Genomic DNA, 21,187 nt, shown 5'->3' on the forward strand with positions numbered 1-21,187 from the left:
TGGATACATCTACAGGGTCCACAGACTCCCGGTCCAGATTCCCAAATACTGTATTTACTTGGTCTGATTGATGGGTGTAGGATTCAACATCCGACGCACCGTAACTATACATTTTATTCCCACCCTTGGGCAATCTACACCCGCATTGACTACTTGTTTATAGATAGAAACCATTTATTCTTGCTAATAGACTCCAACATACAAGTGATGCCATGGTCAGATCATTTGGTTATAAGCATTCACCTAGAATGGCCAGATAAGCCAACGATCCCATACATATGGAGAATGGATGACTCCCTACTCCATTACCCTGCCACTCATGAGGCCCTGAACAAATCCTTGTCTGAATACTTTCAATTTAATAGTACCACTGAAACACACCCTAAATACATATGGGAAGCACACAAGCGGTAATCAGGGGGGAATGTATAAAACATAAGGCCTTTTGAAACATACAACTCTACCATCACAGCGCTGACCACTCAATTGAATCAGGTGGAACTAAAACACAAAAATGCATCTAATGATCAAACACTACTCATACACATAACAAAGCTCAGAAAAGAAATTAACACAATTTTAACAATAGATGCCTAAAGAAAGGCATTATCTATAAGAAAAACCTTCTTCTTTGAGGGTAACAGAATAGGACCATGGCTAGCAAGACTATTAAGATCCCAAACTATGAAATCTCTAATTGGTAAACTAATCACACCAGATAATCAAATAATATATGATAGCAAGGAAATAGCGAACCACTTTGGTGCATATTACAAGTAACTCTATAATCTCCCTCTAAGCCATCAATCGAGCACACCTACTCGTATGCAGGACTATACATCAGAAAAGTAGACTTACCCAAAATTCAAACCACTATTAAAGAGGAGCTGGAAACTCCTATATCTCTACAGGAGATCTTATCTGCCATCTCGGACTTACCCTATGGGAAAAGTCTGGGTCCAGATGGCTTAATCAATGCTTACTATAAAAAGTATAGGACCTTACTGGTACCACATCTCTTAAAACTGTTTCAAACTCTAGACAAGGGACAGGCATTACCTCCAGAAATTCAGCTAGCACACGTTTTGGTTCTCCTAAAATCTAACAAAACACCCACAGATCCAAGAACATTATAGGCCTATCTCATTATTAAACACAGATTTAAAAATATTAGGCAAAATACTTGCAAAATGGTTAAACAATGCCCTACCAGATATAATACACATGGACCAAGTAGGTTTCATACCCCATAGAGAAGCCAGGGATAACACTATAAGAGCACTGACCCTCATGTCGTATGTAAAACACTACAAGTTACCTGCAGTCTTTGTTTGCAACCGATGCCGAAAAGGCCTTTGATCAGCTCTATCAGCAATTCCTCGAGAAACATTAATTGCGATAGGTTTAGGTCCTAATATGCTTCAAAGAATCTTTGGTCTATACTCACACCCCACAGCACAAGTAAAGGCCAACGATCTACTCTCTAATCCCTTTAAAATGACCAACGGTACAAGGCAAGGTTGCCCCCTATCCCCGTTTCTGTTTGTCCTCACCATGGAAATACTGGCGGCTCATATTCGAAATAACCAATTAATAAAAGGAAATGAAATAGGTCAAAACAGTTTTAAAACAGCACTATATGCTGATGATGTCCTTTTCACTATCAGGGACCCTTCCCGATCTATCAAGGAGATAATGGCGGAGCTGAAGGAGTTTGGAGAATATTATAATTTTTTAGTAAATCCCACCAAATCAGAAATTCTAAACATATCCCTTTTCCCAGGCGACTTCAATACACTGTCGACAGTTTCCCCATTGCATCTCCAGACTAAGACTCTTAAATATCTAGGGATACATCTCTCTCCGATCCCCAAAGTATTATTCCAAAGCAACATTGTTGCTCTCTTACACTCGGTTCAATGAGACTTAAAGGGACACTGAACCCAAATTTTTTCTTTCGTGATTCAGATAGAGCATGAAATTTTAATCAACTTTCCAATTTACTCCTATTATCAAATTTTCTTCATTATCTTGGTATCTTTATTTGAAATGCAAGAATCTAAGCTTAGATGCTGGCAGGGCCGGCGCTTGCATAAAGGCAAGTTAGGCAATGGCCTTAGGGCGCCACAGTATGTGGGCGCAAAATGCCGGTGACAACTGACAACTTGCAGCAGCAAAAAAAATTTTTTTTTTTTACATTTGCAGATTGCGTTGCGGTCCGCCCCCAGTCTAGATAGATAACCTTAAATTTTCTTAGGGCAAATTGAGAAATTGGGGTGCCGTGCTAATACATATGTGTAGCTAAGTTACATTTTTAAAAATATTTGCTGAATTCAAATGTTTCCCGCGCGCACAGGCTGCATCTGTTCAGTGCGCGCGGGCTTCTGTAGGGAAAGGATGAGGGGGTGGAGCTGCTGGAGCAGGAGTTGCGCTGTCCTGGCTGGAACTTCAAGTAGCTCAGCACTCAGCAGTTCTGATTTGGCATGGCAGCAGACAGTCACAGGTAAAGCAAAACCTGTATTAAAGTAAAGCGTATAGAAAAAACAAAGCCTGTCCTGCAAGCAAAAGCAAGTGTTTATTTAAGCAAACAGGCTCAGAAACTGCACCACGGAAAATAGCTCAGACAGTTAACTACAAGTTTACTTTTACTCCACTGTCTGAGCTATTTTCCATGTTGCATGTTCTGAACCATTTGCTTAAATAAACACTTGCTTTTAAAGGACAGGCTTGCTTTGTTTTTTTAAATATATATATTTTTTTCTGATTTATGCAGGGCTGTTGTGTGTATATATATGTTAATGTCCTAAAAGCACTGTGTTTAACCCTTAGTGCCATTTGTGGGAGTATCTGCTTAATGCAGTCCTAGCTCCGTGCAGAGAGATACTGTGCTCTGCTCGTTAAACAAGATTTATAAGCCAGGGAGCTGTTCCTGCAGAGGGAGGTCACAATGTAACTGGGAAATCGGACACAAGCCCCTCACAGTAAGCAGAGGGGAGGCAAACAGGAGAGGGGGATGGGTAGGGAGAGAGTTTTGCTTGGCTGTGTCTCAGCTCAACTTGGGGATATAAGACGTGAATTCAGAGCGACATGATACTTATGCTGCTGTAAATATGTGTGTTTATGTATGTTTAAATGTGTGTGTATGAATGTGTATGTATGTGTAAATATATGTGTGTGTATGTATGCGTAAATGTGTGTATTTATGTGTGTGTATGTATGTGTAAATATGTGTGTGTGTGTATGTATAAATATGTGTGTGTATGTATAAATATGTGTGTGTATGTATGTGTAAATGTGTGTGTGTATGTGTAAATGTGTGTGTAAATGTGTGTGTGTGTATATGTAAATGTGCGTGTGTATGTGTGTGTGTATGTGTAAATGTGTGTGTGTATGTGTAAATGTGTGTGTGTATGTGTAAATGTGTGTGTGTATGTATAAATGTGTGTGTGTATGTGTAAATGTGTGTGTGTATGTGTAAATGTGTGTGTGTATGTGTAAATGTGTGTGTGTATGTGTAAATGTGTGTGTGTATAAATATGTGTGTATGTATATGTAAATATTTGTGTGTGTGTATGTGTAAATGTGTGTATGTGTAAATATGTGTGTGTAAGTATGTGTAGATGTATGTGTATGTATTTGTAAATATGTGTGTGTGTAAGTATGTGTAGATGTATGTGTATGTATATGTAAATATGTGTGTGTATATGTAAATATGTGTATGTGTAAAAATGTGTACGTATGTATTTGTAAATATGTGTGTGTGTATGTATTTGTAAATATGTGTGTGTGTGTGTGTGTGTGTATGTATATGTAAATGTGAGTGTGTATGTATGTGTAAATATGTATGTGTGTGTGTGTAAACAGGAGAGGGGGATGGGTAGGGAGAGAGTTTTGCTTGGCTGTGTCTCAGCTCAACTTGGGGATATAAGACGTGAATTCAGAGTGACATGATACTTATGCTGCTGTAAATATGTGTGTTTATGTATGTTTAAATGTGTGTGTATGAATGTGTATGTATGTGTAAATATATGTGTGTGTATGTATGTGTAAATGTGTGTATTTATGTGTGTGTATGTATGTGTAAATATGTGTGTGTGTGTATGTATAAATATGTGTGTGTATGTATAAATATGTGTGTGTATGTATGTGTAAATGTGTGTGTGTATGTGTAAATGTGTGTGTGTATGTGTAAATGTGTGTGTGTATGTGTAAATGTGTGTATGTATGTGTAAATGTGTGTGTGTATGTGTAAATGTGTGTGTGTATGTGTAAATGTGTGTGTGTATGTGTAAATGTGTGTATGTATATGTAAATATTTGTGTGTGTGTATGTGTAAATGTGTGTATGTGTAAATATGTGTGTGTAAGTATGTGTAGATGTATGTGTATGTATGTGTAAATATGTGTGTGTAAGTATGTATATGTAAATATGTGTGTGTATATGTAAATATGTGTGTGTATATGTAAATATGTGTGTATATGTAAATATGTGTATGTGTAAAAATGTGTACGTATGTATTTGTAAATATGTGTGTGTATGTATTTGTAAATATGTGTGTGTGTGTGTGTGTGTGTGTATGTATATGTAAATGTGAGTGTGTATGTATGTGTAAATATGTATGTGTGTGTGTGTATGTATGTATCTGTAAATATGTGTAAGTGTGTGTGTGAAAATATGTATGCATGTGTAAAATTGTATGAGTATGTGCGTGTGTAGGTAAATGTTGTTACCTGCACATTTATGTCATGCAGAAATATCTATTACACAGGGTATATCAATTTTTTTTTTTTTTTTGGGGGGGGGGGGGGCGGCAAAATGTGTCTTTGCCTTTGTAGCCAAAAATCCTAGCACCGGCCCTGGATGCTGGCCCATTTTTGGTGAACAACCTGGGTTGTCCTTGCTGATTGGTGGATAAATTCATCCACCAATAAAAAAGTGCTGTCCAGAATTCTGAATAAAAAAAGCTTAGATGCCTTTTTTTTCAAATAAAGATAGCAAGAGAACGAAGAAAAATTGATAATAGGAGTAAATTAGAAAGTTGCTTAAAATTGCATGCTCTATCTGAATCACAAAATAAAAAAATTGGGTTCAGTGTCCCTTTAAACACTTGGTCAAGAGAAAACATGGATACATATTCTCTACAACAAAGTGATTGGAGAAAAACGATGATTAAAGAAACTAACTGAGATAACTCTAGTTTGCCTTACAAACACATGTGAGGATGAAGGCATGTGTGTTTTGACCTCTTGCGGGGACATTGAGAGGGAGCCCCACTTTTGGGGCTCTCTTCCAGGCTGCGGTTGCAGGGGTCCTATGATGCAGTTGGGGACACAGTTCCCCCCAGCATCACAGACTTTTTTCTTTTTTTTCCTTTGTGTATCTTCACAATGCTTTACAATTTACCTATTGAGAGCCCTATGGTTAAGGGCTTTAGACAGTTATTTACTAAGTTTGCATTAATGTATTTTCTTTTTGATTCCCTCCTCCCTCCCAGTGACGACACAACAATGACCACCTACTCTAACCATGACTTGCGGGAAAACATCCAGCTAAACATCCAGTCTAGTGACTCTCAGGTAATAGATATCTTTATACATTACACTAAAACACATAAATCAACATGCTTCCTAAAATAAAGATACTATCCCACAATGTAAGAGGGTTAAATACTGATGTTAAAAGGCGCATCGCAATGACACAATACACATCTCTGCATGCTAATATACTATTCCTCCAAGAGTCCCACTTTCTCGAGAACAACATCCCAAAATATTGGGCGAAACACTTTAACACACACTATCACTCCACAGCAACATCTAAAAAGAGAGGTACATCTATTCTGATCCACTCCTCACTCAATTTCACACAAGAAAGTATATTAACAGATACTGACGGGAGATACCTGATAGTGAGAGGTAGAATTTCAAATTCAGAAGTAACGCTCTGCAATATATATGCGCCAAACGAGAATCAACACGAATTCTTCAAACACATATCACACCTACTCACACAGTGGTCACACACTAAAATATTTTTAGCCGGAGATTTTAATATCACCATGCAACCTATCAGCCCAAATAATAACAAACCCTTAACCAACAAACAATCCAGACACAATCGTATAGTTAAATCAATTAAAGAAAGCCTATTACCTCACTCTCTGATAGAGACTTGGAACACTCTATATGGCCCAACAGGAGAGACCACATTCTATTCGGCAGCACATAAGACCTATGTTAGGTTGGATTATGTATATGTGAGCCAGATCTTACAACCCTTACTCAACAGTTCTCAGATACACACTTGTGTGTGGTCTGACCACTCAATCCTCACCTTACAGGTGGAGGGATTGTGTGACCCGAAGAGAAGTAAAACATGGACCTTTGACCCATCATATATCAAAAACCCCCAAACACACGACAGCATACTTAAACAATTACTGGAGTATTGGCAAATAAACACAGACACTGCTAGTAACCCAGGAATTACATGGGCAGCACACAAAGCAGTCATAAGGGGGATCCTCATTAAAGGAAAAACAACACAGGTCCAGCAATATAGACAACAATTGAAACAACTACACACCGAAATTGAAGAATTAGAGAAAAGACACAAACACTTCAAAACTAAAGCTATCCAAAACACTCTCAGCACCAAGCGGACTGCATTAGCCTCACTACTTCACTCACAAGCAACAAGGGCCATCCATAAAATTCAGGCACAATACTTTATATATGCAAACAAGCCAGATAGATACATGGCACATAAAATCAGAGAGAGATGTAAGATCTCTGCGATCCCCGCTATTGAGACACCAAACAACACCCTAACATCACACCCTCAGGAAATAGTAGACATATTCGCGACATACTATGGAACATTATATGATGGGAAAAAAGTTTCACATAATGAAGAGACAGACATATTAGCCTCAACATTTTTCTCCCAAGATCTGTTACAAACAATATCCAAAGAACAGGGGGACGCGCTTAACGCACCAATTTCCTGCATGGAAGTATTAGGGGCTATTAAGGATCTTAAACCTGGGAAGGCGGCGGGACCAGATGGCTTCCCTGCCGAATACTATAAACTTTTTAAAACAGCACTAACCCCACACTTAGTTAAATTTTGTAATTATATTATGGAGGGGGGAAATATACCACCAGAACTACTAGCTGCTAAAATAGTGGTGATTCCCAAGCCTGCTAGAGACCATAGGAAATGTCAGAATTATCGCCCAATATCCCTTATCAATCAAGACCTTAAAATTTTTACGAAAGTTATAGCGAATCATCTCAAACATGTTGTCCCACATCTAGTTCACCCAGATCAGGTGGGTTTTGTCAAAGGTAGAGAAGCCCCAGACAATATACGGAAAGTGACTAATCTCATTCAAATTTTGGGGGAAACACGAACGCCTTCTCTGCTCCTCTCTTTGGATGCGGAGAAGGCATTCGACAGGATTGATTGGGAATACATGTTCTTAACATTACGTAAAATGGGATTCGAAGGGGCATTTATAAAAGCCTTGAGAACTATCTACTCATGCCCGGGAGCGCAAGTCTCAGCAGCAGGTTATAAATCAAAACCGTTTCCAATCCGAAATGGGACCAGACAGGGGTGTCCCCTCTCCCCACTGCTTTTTGCGCTATGTATAGAGCCACTAGCGGCTAAAATTCGCTCACAGCCAGACATAACGGGGATCAAGATAGACACATCGGAGTATAAATTAGCCCTCTTTGTGGACGATATTTTACTGACCCTGACAAACCCATTGATAACCCTACCCAATTTATACCAAACAATAAAGACTTTCTCTGACATTTCGGGGTTTAAGATTAATCCAGAAAAATGCGAAACCCTACCAATCGCAATCCCCCAACAAACCCAAACATTACTACAAACGAACTTCAACTTTAAATGGATGAAACACAATCTAAAATATCTAGGAATACACCTCCCGCCTGCCACACACAATTATATAAAGTAAACTATATCCCTTTATTCAGACAAATTAAACAAGACCTCTCAAAATGGAAAAGCTTTAAGTTTTCATGGCTAGGTAGGGTAGCAGCAGTGAAAATGAATGCCATGCCACGGATTTTATATCTATTTAGAACTCTTCCCATTAAAGTAATAAAATCAGACTTAGAAGCATTACAGAAAGAAATATTAGTGTTTATCAGAGGCACCAAAATGAATAGGATAGCAAAATCGGTCTTAATCAGACATAAATCGCTAGGGGGAATTGGGGTCCCTAATCTACTAGATTATTACAGATCCGCCAGACTTGCCCAAGATACTCTACTTTTGAAAAGATCTAGGGAGGTTATATGGCCCACTCTAGAAGCAAAGATGGGAGGCTGGGGTGAGATAGATGCAATAATTTGGGACCCCGAGACAGCACAAAAAAACTGAGGGAATCCCAGATCTTACACCACAAACCTAACGGTGAAGACTTGGAATACAGCTAGGACAAAATATCACCTCCTACCACAATATTCCTTATACATACCAATAAGATACATAATCCCAGGAGAACTTGGGGATCAACTCAAGAAATGGGAAAATAAAGGCTTGTACAGAGTAGCGGACTACATGGCGGGCGGAAAAATACTTTCGTATATCCAACTACAGTCGAGACTAGACCCACTAAAGCTACATTGGTACATGTACTTACAGATCTCCTCGGCTATACAATCATATCTTAAACACCCACGTAGTGACATTACTACCCCAATAGAAACTTTCAGCAAATCGAAAAGCAGAGATAAACATACTATCTCTTTACTTTACATAAACATACAATCCACCCAAAACACCACTAAAACCCCAACTATGCTGGCCTGGGAGCAGGAACTACACATTTGTAAAGACATCAAAGAGTGGGGAAAAATATTTCAGGAAGCTGAGAAAGGACTTATAAGTGTGGATCTGAAAGAAAATGTTGCTAAAACCATATATCGCTGGTATTTGACCCCCATAAGAACAGCCCACATGAGTCCGCTAGGGAATAGATTATGCTATAGAGGGTGCGGGGAAATAGTAACATATAAACATATGTGGTGGGATTGCAAAGAAGTATCAGGAGTATGGAAACAACTGTCGGCCTTCCTTAGCCAGATACTAGATGAACATATTATCCTCACAATACAACAAGCTCTTCTCCATGAACACATCCACACATATAACAAACATATCAACACGTTTATCAGGATTTTATGCACAATCACGAGGATCTGCATAGCTAGGTACTGGAAAACCCGGAGTGCCCACCTGGACAGAAATACTCAATAAAACTCATCACACATACACTATGTATGAGATAGCATCAGGTATTCTAGACAATAAAGACACGGTTCAAGCCGTATGGTACTACTGGATAAGTAAATAGAATTTACTCAGACGAGTTAGCGGGAAGATAAACCTTTAAATGGTCAGAGTCAGAAGAATAGGGTAAACTCATTGATGTACATATTAGATAAACTAAAGAATACTGTGTCGTCACTCCCCTTCCCTTCCCATACATCCCCACCCTTCCCTTCTCTTTCTGGTAATACACCTAAGTTATCTAACCTTACCTCTGTATGTAATCCCACTTTTTGAATATGAGAATTTCACTAGGTATGATAGAATATCATGGATATAAACACTTTCTGACAATGTATTGATATGAACGCAGATAGATAGAGTGTATATGAAGATGCAACAATCTGTGAGAAGTTATTTGGAGTAAGTAAAGGAGGCCTCTGGGCATCTATAAGATTATATTAACATTCTATAAATAGAGATTTCGAGGACTCAAATAACTACAACCAGAAACCTATAGAGTGTTGACGTTTACTGTTTAAATTGATCATCCTATACTACAATTCTATTGTAAACTTACCTCATAACACGCCTCAATACAGAGGTCGCCAGAGGGAAGGATCCTTGGTTATTTGATTGTTAAAAAGTTATTATTTCTTTCTGTTCATTATTAAACTAATAAAAAATATTTAAACATAAACACTTGGTCAAATAAACCCATATCATGGTGGGGACGCACACAATGCATTAAAATGACTACCTTGCCGAGAATCCTTTACATTCTGCAGGCTCTTCCTATATCAATGCCAAAATGGTACCCAGTCCAATTGCAAAAGTATATAAATGTGTTTATCTGGGGTAAAAGCAGACCCAGAATCAATAGGAATACAACATATAGAGCAGCGGCTAATGGGGGGGCTAGGTCTCCCCAATATTTCGGCATATTTAGATGCCATGGTTCTACAAAGGGTATTAGATTGGCATAGTTCATCTGACCACAAAGCCTGGATAGCCATTGACTCTCACATATTAAAAGTCCCCTCTTTAGGAGCATTATGCTGGGTACCAAAGACACTGAGACTCCCACAATGTAAAACACCCACAATCCATTGCCACTTTTTTGAGTCTTGGGATGCACTGACAGCCCAGAAACACTACATAACGGGAGAGAGATCCCCACTCTTCCCAATTCCTATTAATGCTGAACTTACAGGAGGTTTAGACACAAATTACAAATTACCAGAGGGTGACAGAATGGAGCTACACCACACCTCTGACTAGGTTTATCAAGGAGGGCAAGCTTTTGGACAGCGACAAAATGGCACTTACTCTTCATGGCTTAAACATATGCAACTTTCACACTTTGTCTATACATCTCCACACAGGGCAGACTTCCTCAGACACCTTACCTCCTTTGAAAAGGCATGTTTGGCAGGTAAACCACTCCCACATTCTCTTTCAAAAATGCGTATTTTACTGCAGACAACTCATACCACTGAACTTCCATTTTACACAACCAAATGGCAGGAGGAGCTGGGGATAACTTATACAACTAAAAGACTGGAAATACAGATTTCACAACACTAAAAACTTCCCCTAAAATGTTAGAACTTAATTACAAAGCCCTACTGAGGTGGTACCTAACCCCTACACGCATACACTCCATTTATCCATCGGCCAATGAGCACTGTTGGAGAGGCTGTGAGGCCAGGGTAGCTATAGACATATGTGGTGGGACTGCGAGAGGTTGAGACAGCTTTGGAAACTTGTAGAGAATCATTTCCGAAAAATCCTAGCTAAAGATTTTAAATTAACGCCCAGTATGGCTTTACTAAACAAACTACCAAATTTCCCCTGCAAATTGGGCTAAACGGAGCGAAATCCTTGATTGCACTTAAATGGAAAACTCAGGACTCTCTGACGGGACAAATTTGGATAGACAAAATAACTGAGTTGCTGACATTAGAGGAATATGGCTATCTAAAGAGGCAGAAACTTAATTTCTTCCATGACATGAAATTTATTTGGGAAGATTCATTACACACCCCTCACAGAGACTTTGACAGACAAGGAGACAGAACTGAAGCCGACGGCCTTGACGGCTGAGGTTGACTCACTTACAGGCACTGAACCACCTTTAATGCATCGTAGTGATTGGAGATGGGACTCGCAATAGGCTGATTATCTTCATAGAGGTCTATTTGGCCTTACAGATTGGGCTATAAGGAGAAAAACTCTTATCATTGTATTGTATGGAACAGCGGAACATTTCAAGAAATATGAAAATAAGTGAATGTACACAGCTTACATGGTTTACAATACCAGTATTGTTTATTTGATGTTTAGTTTAAATATTGTTTATGTCACTTACCTAGTGCAAAGAGATCTAAAATTCCTTTTACCCGAACTGTAACACATCACTATGTATGACAACATATTGGCCCCAATTTATCAAAGGTCTTGCGGACCTGATCCGACACTGCGGATCAGGTCCGCAAGACCTCGCTAAATGCGGAGAGCAATACGCTCTTCGCATTTAACATTGCTCCATGCAGCTCACAAGAGCTGATGGTGCAACGCCGCCCCCTGCTGACTCGTGGCCAATCGGCCACCAGCGGGGAGGTGTCAATCAACCCGATCGTATTCGAACGGGTTGATTTCCGGCGATTCCTGTCCGCCTGCTCAGAGCAGGCAGACATGGTTATGGAGCAGCGGTCTTTAGACCGCTGCTTCATAAATTGTGTTTCTGGCGAGTCTGAAGACTCGCCAGAAACACGGCCCTTCAAGCTCCGTACGGAGCTTGATAAATGGGCCTGATTGTATTGTTGGGTGATTTGCAATTTCTTTGTAATTTCCATGTTTTTCTCTTTGCGCAATAAAAGTTGGAAAAAAAAGAAGAAAAAAAACCTACTGGCCCTGGACTTTTCCCTGCATTGAGGTCTTTTATAGCTGATCCTATTTCTGTTGGTGTGATGGGAGATTTTAAATCATTTTATTGTGCCTCTGAAAGAGAAGGCAGAGTACATTGATCTAGATATGTATCTAGGCCCATATGACGGGAATTCTCTTTAGAGTTAATGTGTTCCTTATTATGGTATAATGTGGAATAATATATATGGAATTGGCCTAGTAAAAAAAAATATTGTCTAATTTTTTGGGAAATATTTTGATGTTCGAATGAGAGGTATGAGTTTAATTGTTCCCATGTTTGTGAAACCTCTGTAAGAACTTCCACATTAGTGGGATCTTGTTTATGTAGATATTCCAGTCAGGTCAATTTAGAGGTTAAATTAAAGTAGGTTTGGCGGGCTATTCATTGGATCTGCGCTTTATGTTTGAAAAGCTCTCCCCTAAGTGTACATTTGTGTGCTTCCCATAGAACAAAAGAATTTGAGACTGATGGTGTGTTAATGTGGAAATACTCCATAATGGATTGGTTGAGTTTTTCAATAAGGGATTGGTTATGTGAAAGAGAGTCGTCCAAGCGCCACTGAAATGTGTTATTAGGTGTATTAGGCCGTTTAAACTGCACTTTAACTGCACAGTGATCAGACCGAGAGGTCGAAGAGATAGCAGAGTTTGTTATTAGCGATAAGCATGGTTGTCTTCCACAAAAAGGTTGTAGTTCGTTTTGAAGTTCTAGGGGAGGGGTTGGACGTGTCAACAGAGGATTTTATGGTGAAATTGAAGTCACCTCCCATAAAGACTATACCCTTAGAAATATCTAAGAATCTCCTGAATAGGGATCTAAAAAAAAAGGCATGTGGTGAGCATTAGGGGCATAAACATTAATGATAGTGATAGGGCTACCAAAAATTAGCCCCATGATACCCAAGAATCTGCCCTCTGTGATTAATCATTGAAATGGGATATCTTTTTTAATCAAAATACTAATGCCACCTTTTTTAAAATTAGCTGAACTATGAAAGTGTTGAGTGAATGTTTTCCCCAGATATCTGGGTTCCTTGTGATGTTTAAAGTGAGTTTCCTGAAGAAGGAGAATATCTATACCCTTTTTTTTAGATCATTTAACTCTTTAGATCTTTTGCATGGGGAATTAAAACCCTTGAAAATCTTAGTTACATGTTTAATGTCTGATGTTTGGGATACATAGGTATAGTAAATGTTTGAGTGTAGAATCAGCATACTTCAACGTGGAGTTAATGTATAAATCCAGTAAACCTTGCAAACATATACAAAAAAAGATAACAATGCAATAAACAGTACTAAACAACAACATATCAGCGCCTGACATATAACGCCAGAGGGGACACGACAGGAAATATAATGAGAGTTGGGTGGCAAAAACTGCTGCCACAACAGTTTAAATATTTGAACTTAAAACACACATTGTCGATGATATAAAAACTTTTATAACTTTATAATCTGTATGGAACTAGATGCCTCATTATAGCTTATATAGAATAGTGGCAGTCCAGTGATTCAGTTCACACTTGATATATGTAAATGAGGATTCAACTAAACCCATAGGTTATCTGTAAGAGCGGGCTGGGTATGGTTATATATTACCGTTGTTCATAAAGTCCGTTGTACATATAAACTAAGTGTCCAGTATCATAAACCCTTAGGGGCCCATTTATCAAGCTCCGGGTGGAGCTTGAGGGCCTGTGTTTCTGGTGAGCCTGCAGGCTCGTCATAAACAGCAGTTTTGAAGCAGCGGTCTAAAGACTGCTGCTCCATAACCTGTCCGCCTGCTCTGAGCAGGCAGACAGACATCACTGCAATTCAACCGATCAAGTACGATCGGGTTGATTGACACCACCAGGGATAGGCACAGACAAAGGCTGTGGCGGACATTTTCCAAAGTACAGACCTTAGTGAAGGACACCAAGGTACATTGAAATGAAAAACATTATTTTATAGTGCTTGGTATTATTATACTGATGCAGATATCACTGATCCTATAACCAGCCCTCCACTGGCTATACCCATGTGCTAGTGTCACTACTGTGTCTTTGTATAGTGCTGGGTGTTATTATACTGATGCAGATACCACTGATCCTATAACCAGCCCTCATCTGGCTATACCCATGTGCTAGTGTCACTACTGTGTCTTTATATAGTGCTGGGTGTTATTATACTGATACAGATACCACTGATCCTATAACCAGCCCTCCTCTGGCTATACCCATGTGCCAGTGTCACTACTGTGTCTTTGTATAGTGCTTGGTGTTATTATACTGATGCAGATACCACTGATCCTATAACCAGCCCTCCTCTGGCTATACCCATGTGCCAGTGTCACTACTGTGTCTTTGTATAGTGCTGGGTGTTATTATACTGATTAAGATATAACTGATCCTATAACCAGCCCTCCTCTGGCTATACCCATGAGCCAGTGTCACTACTGTGTCTTTGTATAGTGCTGGGTGTTATTATACTGATTAAGATATAACTGATCCTATAACCAGCCCTCCTCTGGCTATACCCATGAGCCAGTGTCACTACTGTGTCATTATTTAGTGCTTGGTGTTATTATACTGATGCAGATACCACTGATCCTATAACCAGCCCTCCTCTGGCTATACCCATGTGCCAGTGTCACTACTGTGTCTTTGTATAGTGCTGGGTGTTATTATACTGATTAAGATATAACTGATCCTATAACCAGCCCTCCTCTGGCTATACCCATGAGCCAGTGTCACTACTGTGTCATTATTTAGTGCTTGGTGTTATTATACTGATGCAGATACCACTGATCCTATAACCAGCCCTCCTCTGGCTATACCCATGTGCCAGTGTCACTACTGTGCCTTTGTATAGTGCTTGGTGTTATTATACTGATTGAGATATAACTGATCCTATAACCAGCCCTTCTCTGGCTGTACCCCTGAGCCAGTGTAACTACTGTGTCTTTGTATAGAGCTAGGTGTAATTATACTGATGCAGATACCACTGATCCTATAACCAGCCCTTGTCTGGCTATGAGCATGTGCCAGTGTCACTACCGTGTCTTTGTATAGTGTTCGATGTTATTATACAGATGCAGATACCACTGATCCTATAACCAGCCCTCCTCTGGCTATACCCATGCGCCAGTGTCACTACTGTGTCTTTGTATAGTGCTTGGTGTTATTATACTGATTGAGATATAACTGATCCTATAACCAACCCTCCTCTGGCTATACCCATGAGCCAGTGTCACTACTGTGTCATTATTTAGTGCTGGGTATTATTATACTGATGCAGATACCACTGATCCTATAACCAGCCCTCCTCTGGCTATACCCATGAGCCAGTGTCACTACTGTGTTTTTGTATAGAGCTAGGTGTTATTATACAGATGCAGATACCACTGACCCTATAACCAGTCCTTGTCTGGCTATACGCATGTGCCAGTGTCACTACTGTGTCTTTGTATAGAGCTAGGTGTTATTATACAGATGCAGATACCATTGACCCTATAACCAGTCCTTGTCTGGCTATACGCATGTGCCAGTGTCACTACTGTGTCTTTGTATAGAGCTAGGTGTTATTATACAGATGCAGATACCACTGACCCTATAACCAGTCCTTGTCTGGCTATACGCATGTGCCAGTGTCACTACTGTTTCTTTGTATAGAGCTGGGTGTTATTATATAGATGCAGATACACATCCAGTATTTCACTCAGGCTTTAGTTACTCCATAACTTATCACCCAATATCGCTAGCAGTTTCTAACTTTATTAACACTACATATTTGTTTTTATTCCTATTATTTAATCAGAAAGAAAACATATACTAAGGTTGTGGCGGACACTGCAAGGGCTAGTCACGGACACCAGTGTCCGTGTACGGACACCTTGCCTATCCCTGGACACCACCCTGCTGGCGGCCGATTGGTCGCAAAATCTGCAGGGGGCGACGTTGCACCAGCAGCTCACAAGAGCTGCTGGTGCAATGCTGAATATGGAGAGCATATTGCTCTCTGCATTCAGCGAGGTCTGGCGGACCTGATCCGCGCTGTCGGATCAGGTCCGCCAGACCTTTGATAAATATACCCCTTTGTATCAATAATACAAGAACGTTCATAAGTTTGCAATCTGTAAATATCCATATGTCTCAACCCAGCCCATTTAAGATAATAACATTCGAGGAATTCAGGTTACACTTGGTGTGCGCAAATGGGATATCCAGAAGACTCGTTGGGGATTTATTTAAATAGGCCACATATAGTTACCCAGTAGCATAGTTTATAAAGTCCCATGTACACATAAAACCAAGTGCCCAGTAATATAATGGTTATGTACTCACGGTTACCGAGGCTATATTCAGCGTTGATATTCACCATCCGGCAATTGATAAAGATATCAATGTTCTGTTCACTATAGGTCTAAGAGCGGACTCTAGGGGGTTTAGGTGTTTCCATACTTGGGACTTTTGGATTTTTTGGAGGGGATGACGATAGCTGTTTCCGCTGTTTGCTTGGTGCTACTGACCAGTGGCTAGTTTCTTCTTGCCGGCGTTGTGTGGAATGTTCTCTCGATTCTGATGTTGCGAAAGCCGGTAGATCTGGTAGCTCTAGGTCCAATGCCTTGCATAGTTCTTTTGCTTCTGGTAGATCTTTACAAAAGTATCTTCTGTCTTCATGTATAACTAGAAGTTGTGTAAGAAATCCCCAGCGATAAGGTATGTTTTTGTTACGTAATAATTACGTGAGTGGGGAAAACTCCTTTCTCCTTTGTAAAGTCATCTGTGAGAGGTCTGCATAAAACTGTATAACAGTACCTCTAAATCAGATAGGTTGGTTTCTTTGTGAAAGATTCATGAGTTCCTCTTTGTCCCTGTAATTTTTTAATTTTGAGCAGAGTCTGCTAGTTTCGGCCGTAGGTCTCTGTGCGGCCGATCCTCTTAAGTGTTATTTCCTTTGAGATGAGAAAAAAGAGCTGGCAGGTATGTTGGTAAATCATTTTTGGCAGGTCAGATTCTGGTATCCCATGAATACGGACATTTTTCCTGTGGCCCCTATTCTCTAAATCTTCTATTTTATCGTGGAGCGAATCAATAGATGAGTGATAGCTCAACTTGTGATTGAAATTGATTAAACTCCTCACGTAGGTTGTCAGAGCCATCTTCAAGTGCATCTACCTGGAAGCCCAAAGTGTTGATATCTTGCTTGAGTTCTGTTAACTCTTCCCTTACACAGGCTCTTACTATATCTGCTATATTTTGCTTGGAAGGGAGCGAGGATAGGACTGTTGCAGGGACCTGTACCATGTCTGATATATGCTTATCACTATGTGTCTGGAATAACCTGCTAGTATGATATTTTGGCTAAGAATCATGCTCAGGGGAAGATGATCCACGCTCTGTGGCATTAAAATAAGCTGATACAGAAGGGCCTTTGTTAGATTGATGTTTAGACATTTTGTCTTGTTTTAATAACTTATTTGAGGCCATGATGTCAGGTTGTGGTGTATATTGTACCAGAGGACTGCACTATTATGTTAGATAGTTAATTAGGCGATGATCCAACACCCTATGCTAGTCTTACAAGATTTTATAAGTTGTATAGCGCACTCAAAGGTATAGGTGCTACCTTGATGTGATTGCGTCTCTAAAATGAAATGTTTTATCAAATCTTATAATGCACCATGCAATGCTCTAACACATATACGGCTAGATTATTAGTTGTGCGTTAGGGTAAAAAAGCAGCGTTAACAGGTCCTAATGCTGCTTTTTTACGCCCGCTGGTATTACGAGTCTTGAAGGTTTAGGGTCACCGCACACTTTTTTGGCATTACCGCAAAACGACTTACGTAAACTTCGTAAAGTCTTTTTTTCTATGGGACTTCCATAGCACCGGTATTACGAGTCTGTCCTGGGAGGCCAAAAAGTGAGCGGTACACCCTACCCCGTCAAGAGTCCTAACGCATTTAAAAGTCAGTAGTTAAGAGTTTTATGGTACAACGCCGTAACATAAAACTCATAACTAAAGTGCTAAAAAGTACACTAACACCCATAAACTACCTATTAACCCCTAAACCGAGGCCCTCCCGCATCGCAAACACTATAATAAAATTATTAACCCCCTAATCTGCCGCTCCAGACATCGCCACAACTATAATTAACATATTAACCCTTAAACCGCCACACTCCCGCCTCGTAAACATTAGTTAACTATTATTAACCCTGTTCCGATCAGCCAATAGAATGCGAGCTCAATCTGATTGGCTGATCCAATCAGCCAATTGGATTGAACTTGAATCTGATTGGCTGATTCCATCAGCCAATCAGAATTTTCCTACCTTAATTCCGATTGGCTGATAGAATCCTATCAGCCAATCGGAATTCGAGGGACGCCATCTTGGATGACGTCCCTTAAAGGAACCTTCATTCTTCAGTTGGACGTTGGAAGAAGAGGATAGATTCGCGCTGGAGGTCTTCAGGATGGAGCCGTTCGTCATCGGATGAAGATAGAAGATGCCGCTTGGATCAAGATGGTTGCCGGTCCGGATCGCCTGTTCTTCCCGGATAGGATGAAGACTTTGGAGCCTCTTCTGGACCTCTTCAGCCGACGCTTGATAAAAGACTTCAGCCGGATTATGGATCGCCAGCCCCTGCTTGGGCTTGGATGAAGACTTCGGAGCCAGGACGGATCGGTGTGATACCCGGTGTGGTGAAGACAAGATAGGATGATCTTCAGGGGGGTAGTGTTAGGTTTATTTAAGGGGGGTTTGGTTTAGATTAGGGGTATGTGGGTGGTGGGTTTTAATGTTGGGGGGGGTTGTATTTTTCTTTTACAGGCAGAAGAGCTGAATTCTTTGGGGCATGCCCCACAAAGGGCCCTTTTAAGGGCTGGTAAGGTAAAAGAGCCTTGAACTTTTTTAATTTAGAATAGGGTAGGGCATTTTTTTTATTTTGGGGGGCTTTGTTATTTTATTAGGGGGCTTAGAGTAGGTGTAATTAGTTTAAAATTGTTGTAATATTTTTCTAATGTTTGTAAATATTTTTTTATTTAGTTCTTTTTTATTTTTTGTACTTTAGTTAGTTTATTTAAATGTATTTATTTGTAGGTATTGTATTTAATTAATTTATTGATAGTGTAGTATCAAAAATCAAACACAGGAAAGAGGCGCCGTATGTGTGAATCTGAAGAAGCCAACGACAAATATAAGACATGTGCAGGGTACTCACAATGTGAAAAGGCACTCCAATGTGCCTATAGGGGCAGGCTGGTATTCACAGCAAACCAGCTGGCTGAACCGGCTAACCAGGATACCCAAGGTAGAGGACTCTATGTCTTGATGGACTGTGTATACTGGATCCAGCAATGTGGGAACAGGAGAAGGTGTCCCACATCAGACCGGTCCTATACTAACCAGTTTCCACACTGCAGCAAGTCATGTCTACACAGTGACACTGTGTAGACATGACTTGCTGCAGTGTGGAAACTGGTTAGTATAGGACCGGTCTGATGTGGGACACCTTCTCCTGTTCCCACATTGCTGGATCCAGTATACACAGTCCATCAAGACATAGAGTCCTCTACCTTGGGTATCCTGGTTAGCCGGTTCAGCCAGCTGGTTTGCTGTGAATACCAGCCTGCCCCTATAGGCACATTGGAGTGCCTTTTCACATTGTGAGTACCCTGCACATGTCTTATATTTGTCGTTGGCTTCTTCAGATTCACACATACGGCGCCTCTTTCCTGTGTTTGATTTTAGATTTATAACCTTTGGAGGGTGAAGATCGAGTGCTGCCTCCAGTCCAATAGAAGACAGATACCTATACCAGATTGGGTTATCCTGGACTTTGTATATTTGTCTATCATCCTGATCTAGGATTGGGTATAATATTGTGAATACACACACTTACATTGTATCTATGTTATATTAGTACTTTGTTGATTGTTTGTCTGAAACATCCATATATGGTCACGTGGGCCTACATATATATTCTACACCGTTCTTAGTAGCGCCCCCTATTGGGTTATTCCCTTTGTTCTTATATTGATAGTGTAGTGTTAGGTTTAATTGTAGGTAATTGTAGGTATTTTATTTAATTTATTTATTGATAGTGTAGTGTTAGGTTTAATTGTAACTTAGGTTAGGATTTATTTTACAGGTAATTTTGTAATTATTTTAACTAGGTAACTATTAAATAGTTATTAACTATTTAATAGCTATTGTACCTGGTTAAAATAATTACAAAGTTGCCTGTAAAATAAATATTAATCCTAAAATAGCAGCAATATAATTATAATTTATATTGTAGCTATATTAGGGTTTATTTTACAGGTAAGTATTTAGCTTTAAATAGGATAAATTTATTTAATAATAGTTAATTTATTTTGTTAGATTTAAATTATATTTAAGTTAGGGGGGTGTTAGGGTTAGGGTTAGAATTAGCTTTAGGGGTTAAATTTTTTTTAGAATTAGCTCCGGTCGGCAGATTAGGGGTTAATGCTTGAAGTTAGGTGTCGGCGATGTTAGGGAGGGCAGATTAGGGGTTAATACTATTTATTATAGGGTTATTGAGGCGGGAGTGAGGCGGATTAGGGGTTAATAACTTTATTTATAGTAGCGGTGAGGTCCGCTCGGCAGATTAGGGGTTAATAAGTGTAGGTAGGTGGCGGCGACATTGGGGGGGGCAGATTAGGGGTTAATAAATATAATATAGGTGTTGGCGGTATTAGGGGCAGCAGATTAGGGGTACCTAGGGATAACTTAGCTGGCGGCGGTGTACGGAGTGGCAGATTAGGGGTTAAAAATTTAATAGAGTGGCAGCGATGTGGGGGGACCTCGGTTTAGGGGTACATAGGTAGTTTATGGGTGTTAGTGTACTTTAGAGCACAGTAGTTAAGAGCTTTATGAACCGGCGTTAGCCCAGAAAGCTCTTAACTTCTGACTTTTTTCTGCGGCTGGAGTTTTGTC

General features: G+C 39.9%; 1 protein-coding gene across 5 annotated transcripts in view; it reads left to right on the forward strand.

The window, feature by feature from the left end:
* The first annotated feature begins 2,468 nt into the window (after nt 1-2,468).
* LOC128646040 (IST1 homolog) overlaps nt 2,469-21,187 on the forward strand; it is a 247,831-nt gene continuing 229,112 nt past the window's right edge. The window contains exons 1-2 of one of the 5 annotated variants that reach the window (XM_053699455.1): nt 2,473-2,503; nt 5,495-5,576. Coding sequence is in view for 1 of the 5 variants with exons in the window: in XM_053699451.1 (XP_053555426.1) it covers nt 2,484-2,503 (20 nt within the window). In the remaining 4 variants the exon portion in view is untranslated. Of the gene's footprint in view, nt 2,504-2,852; nt 2,982-3,083; nt 3,105-5,494; nt 5,577-21,187 lie in introns of those variants that run through there. The other 4 variants (XM_053699453.1, XM_053699456.1, XM_053699451.1 and 1 more) reach the window with 4 other exon arrangements.

This window comes from Bombina bombina, chromosome 1 (assembly GCF_027579735.1).
Source record: "Bombina bombina isolate aBomBom1 chromosome 1, aBomBom1.pri, whole genome shotgun sequence".
Lineage (NCBI taxonomy): Eukaryota > Metazoa > Chordata > Amphibia > Anura > Bombinatoridae > Bombina > Bombina bombina.